This window comes from Anastrepha obliqua, chromosome 2 (genome assembly GCF_027943255.1).
Source record: "Anastrepha obliqua isolate idAnaObli1 chromosome 2, idAnaObli1_1.0, whole genome shotgun sequence".
Lineage (NCBI taxonomy): Eukaryota > Metazoa > Arthropoda > Insecta > Diptera > Tephritidae > Anastrepha > Anastrepha obliqua.
The window spans coordinates 71,435,976-71,448,740 of record NC_072893.1 but is presented as its reverse complement, the minus strand read 5'-3'; the positions used below and the strand labels follow the sequence as shown (position 1 = coordinate 71,448,740).

At 38.1% G+C, this 12,765-nt stretch overlaps 2 protein-coding genes across 5 annotated transcripts in view; one reads left to right on the top strand and one right to left on the bottom strand.

Moving 5' to 3' along the window:
* LOC129237975 (glutamine-dependent NAD(+) synthetase) overlaps positions 1 to 12,765 on the top strand; it is a 241,915-nt gene that overhangs the window by 42,667 nt on the left and 186,483 nt on the right. The gene's annotated exons all lie outside the window — the stretch shown is intronic.
* The window catches only part of LOC129237974 (cytosolic carboxypeptidase Nna1), a 208,961-nt gene that overhangs the window by 42,087 nt on the left and 154,109 nt on the right, over positions 1 to 12,765 (bottom strand). For 3 of the 4 annotated variants that reach the window (XM_054872980.1, XM_054872981.1, XM_054872983.1), the window contains exons 4-7: positions 7,814 to 9,000; positions 4,712 to 4,858; positions 4,296 to 4,419; positions 3,914 to 4,051 (exon numbers count right to left, since the gene is read on the bottom strand). In XM_054872980.1, the coding sequence (XP_054728955.1) occupies positions 3,914 to 4,051; positions 4,296 to 4,419; positions 4,712 to 4,858; positions 7,814 to 9,000 (1,596 nt within the window). The remainder of the gene's footprint in view (positions 1 to 3,913; positions 4,052 to 4,295; positions 4,420 to 4,711; positions 4,859 to 7,813; positions 9,001 to 12,765) is intronic. The other variant, XM_054872984.1, reaches the window with a different exon arrangement.

Here is a 12,765-nt window from a genome sequence, read left to right as displayed (position 1 = left end):
TTCCAAAGTGGCAATTTCGACGTGAGTGATAAAGATCGCGAAGGGGCAACGAAAAAATTAGAAGATATTCAACTACATCAAATTATTGTATGAAGACGCATGCCGAATCCTTGATAATATGTCTAAATAATTGCATGTTGACAGATCAACGGTAAACGTTTGCACGCGATGGGAATGGTCCAGAAAGCAAGTAACTGGGTACCACATCAATTGAAGGAGAGGGATATCGAAAAATGGATCTATTCTAATCGTCGAAAATGTTGAAACTTGCCAGGGAAACCAGGTCCATCAACGATGAAAACAAATATTCAGCTTCAAAGGTTATGTTGTCATCTATTGTGAACCTCTTAAACCATCTGAAATCATCACTGGTGATCGTTACCGATCTAAGTTAATGCGTTTGAATCGACCTCTCAGAGAGATTTATAAAAATTCGACATATTTTCATCAAAATTTTTTATCAGAGTTTTGAAAAAAAAAATTTGGATACGTAATTTAAAAGCCCATTAAAGATTAGTATAATAAAGTCGAAGTTTGAAGTCCCTGAAAATTTTCGTTGATTTTTATCACATTTTATCCGAATAAAAAAAATCGTAGTTTTATGTTTATTAAATTTGTCTTTAACATTTGTGTATGTAAACTTTTTTAGATACGATCTGTGAATTCAGGGGTATATTTGTTAATTCTGATTTGTGGCCCTACCAAAATATAATTATTTGAAAATGGTAATGAAAATCAGTAAACGCAAAAAGGGTCCTCATAAAAAAACCATTTGCCGGTCGAAGGAGGCATAAAACTATAAAACTGTAGATCCTCGGAATTCGGCCAAATACACAATAAACGATGTAAGCGCGAATTATATATATATACACATACGAGGTGTGTTCAAAAAGTATCGCGAATTTTGTGTTTTTTCAAAAATTATTTATTTATTCATTAATATCTATGTTTTCCCCTTCAAAGTAATCCAACGTTTTGTGCCAACGTTTTTTCCAATCTTCGAAGCATTTCAAAAAACCAATTTTTTTTATCTTGTTCAGCTCCTCCTCCGATGCCGTGTTTATCTCGTCAATCGTAGTGCAGCGTCGTCTTTTCATGGGCCTCTACAGTTTCGGGAACAAGAAAAAGTCACAGGGGGGCAGATCTGGGGAATGCGGTGGCTGTGGCATCATTAGTGTGTTGTTTTTGGCCAAAAAGTCGCGCACAAGCAACTATGTGTGAGCAGGGGCGTTATTGTGATGCAAGAGCCAATTTTTGTTCTTCCACAAATCCGGGCGTTTCTGGCGGATTGCTTCACGCAAATTGCGCATAACTTGCAGGTAATATTCCTTATTGACCGTTTTACCCTGTGGCAAGAACTTATGATGCACAACACCCCTGCAATCGAAGAAAACGGTAAGCAAAACTTTTACATACGACCGAACTTGGCGCGCTTTTTTCGGTCTTGGTGCGTGCGGCAGTTTCCATTGAGATGATTGAGCTTTGGTTTCCACGTCATAACCATAAACCCACGATTCGTCACCAGTTACGACCCTCTAGAGCAAATTTGGGTCGTCGCGAAACGAGTCCAACATCTCATTAGCAATGTTCATGCGTTGCTGCTTTAGGTCCAAATTGAGCAGTTTTGGTACGAATTTTACGGCGACCCGTCTCATGCCCAAATCATTGAAAACAATCGAATAGTATGAGCCAATCAATATGCATAGGTCCTCAGCAACTTCTCTAAAGGTGATATGACGATTGGCCAATATCATTTTCTTCACTTCATCAATTTTTTCGTTGTGTGTGTGTTGTTGAAGTGCTCGGGCGTCCGGCACGCTTTTCGCCGTTCACTTCTTTTCGGCCTTCTGAGAACATTTTGTACCACCGATAAACGTTGCTTTGGTCGAAAGTAGCTTCTCCGTATAACATAGTCAATATTAGGAATGCATCCGCGCACTCAATTTCGTTTTTCACACAAAAAGTGTTTTAAATTAATAGCATTCATGTGGTCATTAAAATAGGTACGAAATAGATACGATACAAAAAGAACATAGTGATTTTATTAAGAATGCTGATTGTCAATGACTTTTTGTATTCAATTTGGCATAAAGTTGATAATCCTACGACAGGTTTTTGTGGGAGTGGAATACCATAGTTCTTTATTCTTTTGCCATAAATCCTTCCTATTTTTGAATGTTCCCTTCCCTATTCGCTTTTTTAAATCTTCCCAAAGGTTTTCAATGGGGTTTAGGTCGGGGGCTTGGGCTTGACCAATCCATAACTCTAACACTATTTTGTAAAAACCATTCACGTACTAACATTGAGGGGTGTTGTGGGTTATTATCTTGCATAAAAAGCCATCTAAGAGACATATTCTCCGCAACAAATGGTGGCATAACTTCTTGAAGTATGCCCTTGTTAATAAATTTGTCCACGTTTTGGTTATGAGGTGAACAGGCCCTACTCTATACCAAGAGAAGTCCCCAAATCATTAAGTTGCCGTTACCGTGCTTGAATTTTGTTTATGAATCCCGGTGAGAACTCTTTGTTTCATCGCTCCAAAGTTATACCATTTCTTCATACCCTCTGGTCCACACCATGACTTGTGTCCTTGAGCAAAACTTTTCTTCTCTCTTGAAGTTGATTTTTTCAACAGAGGAACTTTACGTGCTATTCTGCCTCGTTCATGTTGTACAATCTACGCCGTACATTTCTCGCTGATACTACGTTGTTCATTTCAGTTGCAATGACCTTCGCTGAGTTAAAAGGATCCCTCTTGGGTTACCTATTAAAAGTACCTATTTGAGTAACAATTAAAAGTACCTATTTTAATGACCATACAGGATTTGATTGAAAAGTAATGAGCCTTCCCGCGCGGAGCGTCTGCCAAGCGATCAACGGAATCGGCTGGTGGGGGAAAATGATCGTTGCACCTTCCCCTTCCACTAGAAACCGGTCCCAGTTCGCTGGCAATAGCGGTGCAATCAATATCGCTCCGCGCGTAAAAGCTGTTTTAAAAGTGTGTTAGGATTTTGCGAAGTGGCGAGTGGCGAGTGGCGAAAATGCAGCGATCGTTGGAGCAACGTTACTCGATCAAATTTTGCGTAAAGCTAAACAGTTTGTACCTCCAGGAAGCACTGTAAACACGGCATTGTACAAAGAAGTGCTCCTTCCGCTGAAAAACCGCGTCGCCCGGGTTCGGCCCGACCTCGTCAACAATTGGACCCTTCATCACGACAATGCGCCGGCGCACACCCACCCTCCCTACAGCCCAGACCTGTCCCTTCCGGACTTCTTGTTCCCGCGCCTGAAAAGAAAGCTGAAGGGGAGGCGTTTCGACTCCATCGAGGCGATCCAAAAAACTGTGACAGCCGAATTGAACGCGATTCCGGCGGATGAGTTTAAAAAATGTTTCCTGCAGTGGAAGGACCGCTACCAGCGGTGTATTGACGCTCAAGGGTCCTATTCTGAAGAATATTAGTTGTATAAGCCAAAAGGTTTAATAAAACTGCTTAAAAAATAAGGCTCATTACTTTTCAATCAAACCCTGTATGTGTATATGTATATCAGGCCTATTTTATGAAAGACTGTTTCGTCTAATATTACATTATAAATTTGTTCTGCTTATCATAATTTTTCTTACTACTTTAATTTCATTATCTTCTGAGGCTCCCAAATTCTAAATAATAAATGACGAAAGCGCTACAAATGTAAGAACAGTGCCAATGGAAAAGCAAATATGCTAAAAAATTAAAACAAAAAATTAACTTTCCTTTTCGTAAAAATGTGTGCATTCCCTTTTTAACTTTCTTTTTCCCTAGGCGCAATAATCGTAATAAATGCGATTGCCCCGCTTTCTATTCACGAGCTCCAACCAAAGAGCTCTTACTTACTGAACAATAAGTTAAGCCACAAAAGTTTCTTTACTCACCCGCATTGCTTCTTCATCCGGAACCGGCGCGGTTACCGTTAAATAATACACATTGTTGCCCGCAAGCGAGCGACACAAAAGTCTTAATTTACAAAATTTCGATTTTACAGGATCCTTTTGTATATTCATCAGATAATCCTGCAAGGAGTGTACAATGTCATGTGAAAATCGAGCATTACAATGATGATTATGATCTTTATTAATTAATACACCCACACACACCAGATGACCGCACTCGATGGCATCACAACGGGTGAAGTGGCCAATGATATTTGTGAGTGGCCACACAATGGTAGTTGTGGGTACGTTTGTGCATTCATACAAATTTACGTAAATATGTATACAGGTACTTATAGTACTCGTATGTGTGTGAGATACTCACCTGCAAGTCACTGTACGTGTACGGATAACTGTGTGCGAAGTACACCGTATCGTTGTCGTGTTGAAATTCAATATTAAATGTTAACGTATAGGAGCAATTCTCCTCCTCCTCCTCAGATGGTGTGCTGCAAGTCAGTACGGCAAGCAAAAGGACGAGGAGAGGGGAGATGGGGGAGAAAGGAGAGAAAATTTAAAATAAAGCGTTGATGCGGGCAGGAAGAAGAGCAAACGAAAAGAGATTACAACGCGGGTGTGCCATGAAAAATGGGCTATAATTGGAATTTTCATTTGCAAGCAGCTATTTACGTACATATGTGCAAACATACATACATATGCACATACTCGTATGTACTTAGCTATTTACATGTGAAAACGTATGTACATTCTTGTCAAGGTTGCCCCTGATAATAAACTCACTCATCATCGTTGCGATAGTAGGCGATATTTGTGCCACAACGCTTCCAGCCTTCACGTATCTGTTTGGCGTCGATGGTCGAATACATGAGCGGACGCATGCCATCGTTGTACAGACTATCGGACTTGACCAAGTTCACGATGGAAAATCTTTTCAGATATGATGGCGTTGTAGGTGTGGTGTGCCGGGTCAGCAGTTTATATGCAGCACAGTTGCACAGCATCCATATGTGTGAAAGCCATCAGATGCATGTTGCAGCATTGCCGTTGTCGATGAGCAGCATTAGCAGGGGCCAAGCAATTTGAAAGCGGAAATGAAATAAAAAAGAAATTTCGTAAATTAGTCAGCGTTGACCATTGGGAAATTGAAGAATATTTATGCTTAGTGTGCGCTGTGTTTGTGTATGTCTCTTTTATTAATGTGTATGCATGTATGTATTTGTGAAGGTTCGATTGAAGGAAATGTGGGTAATGATTGAAAATTTATTGCTAATACCAGCACTCATGCAGTTGGCTCAAAAGTGATGACTTTTATTTTATCTACTAAAAACTTGTAAGGATATTTGCAGCACCGATGAAGAACTGAAAAAATTGCAAAGATGTGGCCATGTTCAGACCGTTAATCGGCTCTCAGCGATTTTGAAAGAATCAGCTGATTGTCTGACGTAAAGGGGTCTCGACAGCGGTTTGTTTATAGAAAACTGAGATGGCAAAAAAAATCAACACAGCCTCGTCTCATGTTACTTTGTTGCCATCTGAACAATGACTGATTGAATGAGTGTGTGAATATGTGTGAAATGAGCAAAACAGAATTCTGCTCCCAAAATATTTCGAGAAAATATTAAGAAGTACATGAGCTGGAGTGAATTAGAAGAGGATATCATTATTTTGTTTTCGTTGATAAAATTTTTCAAAATTTTTTATAGACCTTTTAAGCTTAAGCTCTTCTAATATCTGAGGTGATTTTTTGAATTTTGTTTTTTTTTTTAACAATTTTTATTTATAAAAAACTCGATTTTTGGGTTTTTGTTTTCAAATCGGTTCAACTCGCGTAAATCTTAATATAATACTTTGCCGAAATCTTTTGGCGGTAGTCTGCCTTAAAATAAAGCGTTTAAAAAAAATGTGTTATTTTGATATTGAAAGAAAAATGCTATTTTTTAATATCAATGATCGGATGTTAATTTCATTATAAAAAGGTATGCCGTTAATAGTGGAAAATAACATCAGGCAAATGACCACCACGACCACGGTTACTGGACAATATTCTTTTCATGAAATTTCCCATAACCGAATTGCAAAGTGGCTGCCCTATGTCCTCGATAGCCTCACGAATTCCATCTTTGAGGTCTTGAATCAACTCTGGGCTGCTGGCGTAGACCTTCTCTTTCACGTGGCCACAAAGAAAAAAGTCACAAGGTGTTAAATCACAAGATATCGGTGGCCAATTGTGATCACCTCTTAGAGAGATAAGACGGTCCGGAAACTTTTCCCATAAAAGATAAATGGTTTCGTTGCTTGTGGCACGTAGCGCCGTCTTGTTGAAAATAAACGTTGTCCAGATCAATACCATCCAATTCCGGCCATAAAAAATCGTTAATCATACTCGTATCTCGATAGCACAATCCATTCATCTGTAACACTTGTTATTGGAAAACCCTTAATATTATAATACGTTTTAAAATTCCGAAAAAAAAACATAATTTTTTTTTGGTGAGACACCTTAATGTACAGTAGGTTCTGTTTTTATGCGGCTTTTTTTTATGCGGTTTTGAAATAGTGCGGTTTTTTTTTAAATTACAAAATGCATGTCGACCTATCGGGAATTGTACATATAAACAAGATTCTAAACCAGCTAAGCAAAAACTCATCACAGATTACATCAGAAATGCTAACCCTACAAGTATGGAACCGCCTGCAGAACTATCTAGATCAGACGTGTAGATTTCCTCAAGTGACGAAAGTGATTTTACGCCAAATCCTAAACGAACGCGCAACATGTGGGCATTGTCTGATTCTATTTCTCGCTTAAATTTATTTTTCGATTCTGACGTTTCTTAAATAAAGATATAATTTTCAAAAATACAATATTTTGTTTATGCGATTTTATTTAATTATTTCAGATTCATGCGGTCTATGGAACGTATCTATAGTTATAATATGGGACTAGTACCCTTTTTTATGCGATTTTATTACATTATTTCAGATTTATGCGGTTTTAGCACTTTTGAAACGTATCCATAGTTTTACTATAGAACTAGTAGCTTTTTTTATGCTGTTTTTTTTTTATGCTGTTTCTTGCGGAACGTATCTACCGCATAAAAACAGAACCTACTGTACATATGTATGCGCATATGACTGAATGCTTCTCAAAAAAATTTTACAACACCTACAAATCTAACTATCATTATGATTCTTATCTATTTAATTGTGGTGCAGAAAGCAAAAGGGAGGTTCATTTGGTGGCTTTTCTTTTGAATTGTGGGCTTCTTCCCGAGAGATGTCCATTCGGTGGGAGTAAACCTTACTTCGAGTTTTATTTATGGTGACGTGATTGTTTGGAGGATGAAGAGGAAGGGAACATCTCAGCATCTACTCTTCACTTGTCCTACATCCGGCAGACTAAGACTTAAGTGTCTTTGCTGTAACTCATCAGATTCTTTTATTTCTTCACTTGCGTGGAAAAATACTCCTTATTGCTTAGTGTTTTTTCCCACACAATTGAGTGCCGCTGGGTGGGTTAGTGCTTGACCACCATTCGGGAGTGCGTACATTCGAATCTCCGTGCCTGAAATAGCAAAATGAAATATCGCCACTCGGCAAGCAATGGCAAACCTCCCAGTGTATTTCTGCCATGAAAAAGCTCCTCGTAAAAAATCATTTGCCGTTCTGAGTCGCCTTAAAACTGTAGACCCCTCCATTTGTGGAATAACATCAAGAAGCACACCACAAATAGGAGAAGGTGCTCGGCCAAACCTAACCGGACCTAACAGAAGTGTAAGCGACAATTATTTATTTATTTTATTTTAACTGAGTGTCATAAATGGAAAAGTTGATTCTGTGCTGAATACGTAAATTCAATTAACTTTTAGTTATTTCACTCACCTGTAAATGACATTCTTCCTAGTTCGACGCACACGAAAATAGAACCATTGTTTCGATCGGCTCGTATACAAATCCGAACGTAAATATAGCTCATAATAGGTTTGTGTAATCATCACCGCCTTCGCCAGATTACCCGACTCGAAACGCGACTCAAACTCCAGACCATCATATTCGTCCGCATTGCAGGGATGACAATTCATCAACACCTTGGAACCACCAACTGCTGATCGACTAAACTGAAGTTCATACAATGAATCAGAATTTCCAATTTCATTATATACATTTTGATTATCATTATAAGGGTTATATCTGCTTGTCAAATCATAATTCGCCGCGATTGCTTCCTGAGTTTGGGAATTGTTTAAGCTTGAGGAAATTGAGGCCGATTTAAAACACTGATTTTTTGCCAATATTTCAGCAGGTTGCGTTCTTATTGATTTTGAATTTTGTGCTTTTGATTTTGCTAACGCCAGATGGTGCAAGTTCATGTTCGTTGCAGTTACCGTCTCACGCAATGTCTTACTACCGTCATCATCATCGTCTTTGGCATCGTCAAAAGTGCGTTCACATTCAAGCTCACTGCTTAAGCTAGTACTACTACTACTACTACTACTACTGCTAGATTTAATTGTATTGGGACCTATGTCTCCTGAAAAGGTGCTAGTGGCATTAGATTTGTTTTCAGTTAATTTTACCGGTGCGACGGGTCGTGTAGGGAGATCAGGTAGAGGCACGTCTTCGAAAGCCCTCTTTGACGCATTTTGCTTCTCTTTAATGATAGCTAAATCTTTGCCAAATTGACTTTTAATGTATGTGGGCGTAGCTGGTTGGTATTCGGGTGATTTATTTGCCCAAATATCATCGATGTCATCTTCGATCTTCACTTCGATTACTTCGCTCACTTCGACTACTTTGTTCAATACTTCTTGGGTTGCTTTAACTTCAATCTCATCATCATCATCATTCTCCATATCGTCATTGTCATTGCCGTCATCATCATCGTACTCGTCGTTGGAATTGCTCGATGATCGTCGCTCAAGGGTGGCTAGCAATTTGGTGAAGGAGTTCTTCAGTTTCAACTTACGACGATCGGGTGTGCTGCGATCGGGCGAAGAGCCACGCGACTCCGAGGACGATATATCCGAATCGCTCGACGAATTTTGTGCTCTGGACTTCTTCTTCGATGCCTGTGCGTTTTGTGGCAGAACCGTGCAATCGGTGGTAAGGTGTATGACGATGGAATTTTGTTCAATTTCGTTTGTGGGCAGTTGTCAAAAAAGCAAATTTTTATTAAATAAAATTTTAAATTAACCAAAAAAAGTGAATTAAAAATGAAGATAAACTATAATAATAAACAATTACAACAATAACAAGAACATAAATAGAAAAATAGTTAGTAATGGGTTTGTTGTTGCTGGAAGTAGGTAGCAAGCTAAACTCAAGTAACACAATGTCATCTAAATGTTTGGTCGAATAGGGTCATGCATGAAACACCAAAATGAAGAAAGTTTTTTGTAATAGCGGTCGCCCCTCGGCAGGCAATGGCGAACCTCCGGGTGTATTTCCGCCATGAAATATCTCCTCATAAAGAACCAATTGTCGTTCGGAGACGGCTTAAAACTGCAGGTCCCTCCATTTGTGGAACAACGTCTTACGCAAGCTACAAATGAGAGGATGAGCTTATGATAGGGCCAGCATCAGTCACTTAAAAATAACCTAAATGCTTTGATGGCGACGAATGACAGTAAACGAAAAAATTCCTCTTCAAAATAATCGTGCTTACGTCAGCGGGGCGATCCGAATATACATCTGTATGCGTATCCATCCAACAACTGGCTGTAACAGTATTCTCTAAAAGTGTGTGACGCCGCACAAGCAATTTTGCCTTTCAATTTCTGACACTCATTGCATGTCAAAAATCATTAAAATTTAAAGCTATTACGTAGGTTGCATTCAATTTCAAGAACACAGCAATAATTAGCAAAATTGAGACTGACTTGAAAGGGAAAACTGAAAGCCAGTTGTCAGTCAAGTAGTAAAATAAGGATGTATTAGTATGCAGTATTAGAAAACGTGTGAGTTTATTGAAAATTGAAAGTTGAGACATTTCTCCTCGTATTTGTTGTTGCAGCAAAAATTATTCTAATCTTAAAAATATACTTAGCGGGCCTAAATGCTATAAAGGCTGTTTAAAAATATTTTATGGTTCAGACGCTCAAAATTTGTTAGGTAACAACAACCACGTTGCTGGAGCAAAACCTGCCATTTTTGTTGTGAATTGTGCAGTCAACACCCGTATGTTTTCAAAATACTGCTGAGTGGCTGCTGAAAATATCATCGTTCTGAGTGTGAGTATTAGGACTAGTCCTTCACAAGAACTTAATCTATTCCTGCTTTCAACTGAGCGAAGTTTGTGTCTGGACTTATATCAGCATCCTCATAAAATCTAACTGACCCATTATTAAAGGTGAACCCAAAACTAAAGGTGAACGATCTTAGCAAACGACCTGTACTACTTGATTGTATCCAGCATTAGTTGTGGAGCATTCCACAAAAAGTAATATAAAACAAACAACTTTAGCGACGAGGCTTAATTTTTCAATGAAATGTTGTGCGAAAAAGCTTACTTGGCGAATCACGGACGTTACCAGCCTACACGAAATACACCAGGGCATAGACATTTTGTTTTCGAACAATGTTAAGTAAGTTAAGTTTTGTAAGTCGCACATAGACTCTCCGGGTAGGAATTGTAAAAGGCTGAGATTGCTTGTTTTCTGCTACTTATGTCGCTAAGTGTCTAGTTCCTATGCTTCCTCTTTCCTTAACCCAGACATGCCCAACGCATTCCAGACGAATTTGAGACATCGTCCTTTCAATTTAATTTTTCTGCAATAGCTAACAACATTTACTCAAATGCATAGTAAAGTGCAGCTAAAAACAATTATTGTTTCGTACTTAGTTTTGTATGTTTCCATTTAATCAGTGATCATGGTCCAAGTAAAGTATAGATTTCCTCGTATTTGTGATGGCTTAAACGATAGATCTCGTTGTTGACGTGTAAATCTTATATTTTTCTATAATAAATTCTGGATATCAGGCTGTAATTTCATTCAAAAAAGACCACTAGAAAGGCTGTGAGCTAAACCAACTACTTTAAAAAAAGTATTTTTGTTTTTGCAGAAGAAAGATTTCTCTAACTCAGTTTTTGTTCAGAAAATTGTAATACAAATTCGGACACTTTATTTGTTTCTTATGTAATTTTTCTCATGGAATTTTGATTTGATATTGCAGATTTCAAGGGGCTCGAAAATCACGTTGATTTTTGACAATTTTTTAAACGACAGTGTTCGTTGTATTCTTCCATATAAAAAACTGTCGGTACGTGAAGAAAATGCACAAAACGACCAGCAAAAAATATATGGGTAAAAATCAACGGAATTTCGGAGCCAATTGAAAAGCAATAAAATCTCATACTCGAAATTTTTGTAAAAATTCTTGTTAAAAGTGTAAGGATTGGTTAAAATTTTTTTTTTAATTTTTATATTTGTAGTTGTTAAAGATTGAACTATTTTTTCACAAACAAATTATCAAAATTAAATAAGAAACAACCAATAAATTGTCAAAACTTGTCAGTTAGTCCTAGTGCTCCCTCGAAAGAATGATACCACATCAACATTCTGGCCAATTTTGAGTTATTTTTTCTTTTTTTTTTTGAGGGTTCATTATTTTTGTGCAAAAGTTCAGCTCATTGCCAGGCCACAAAAGACCACGAGGTCGAAGTGCAAACTTCCAATAAATCGAAATCTAAATAGCTCATTGTCTAGCAACAACAGTATCAGTCCAATGTTCAAATTCAATGCAAAATTTAGAAAAAATTCCACAAAATTTTTGGTATGCGGTTTTATATTGTAGTTTATTAAATTTTATTCTAATAAAGTGCAAGTTTGACGTTGCTAAAAACTCCCGTTGATTTTTTATAATTTTTTCAACTAACGGTTTTGCGCATTTACTCCATATAAACAAATTTCGCAAAAGGAAGAAGTTCCTCATAAAAAAAAATCCTTCTGCCGTTTTGAGGCGGCGTAAAACTGTAGGTCCCTCCATTTGTGGAACAACATCACCCCGTAAATAAGTGGAGAAGTTCGGCCGTACACTTATTATAAGTGTACGCGACAATTATTTACTTTTATATATATTTTTATATCGATATACCTATTTGTTCTTCTCCGCCTAAAATAGTGTTGGGCATTTATTGACAAACTTTCCTGCGCCCTGGGCAGAAATATTTAATTGAATCTCATTTCATTTCATTGCAATGCATATCATGCCACATTCTGCCCTTTTATTTCATCTTCTTTTTTTTATTTAATTTTTTTTTAATCTTCCCCACATGCAACTCTCTTAACGCTCTTGAACTTGACAGATCTTACCTGATTTACCACAGGAACCCTCACAAAACTTTTGCTTTCTATAAATTTGTAGGAAGTGAATACCAATGCCATGCCACCTTTGCTTTGTAGACAAGCGAACACATGAAAATAATGCCAGACCAACAGTTCGAAGGCGCGAATAATTGGCAAAAACCAGATTTTCAGAACGAGGGGAAAAACGTTCATTAACGCCATCGACGCTGAACATTTGCAGATGATTACAAATGCAGAAGACAGCAAATAAAAATTGTGCAATGTCGTCGGCGATAGGCAGCTGTGAGGTTGTGGCGGTGCTGGCGGTTTATGTGACGTCATTGGCTAAGTTAGGTCACAGTGGTTAGTAAGCCAACTGTTGGTGACGTACTGTGGCATGGTTGGCAGACTGATTAAACACATACATATGCAAATATGTATCTATAGAAGCACATACAGATCTGGCGTGCTACGTCGCAACGGCACTGACACTGACAATGGCAATGACAGACAAGCCGCTACAGTGGCCAATGGCGACACCACTTGGCA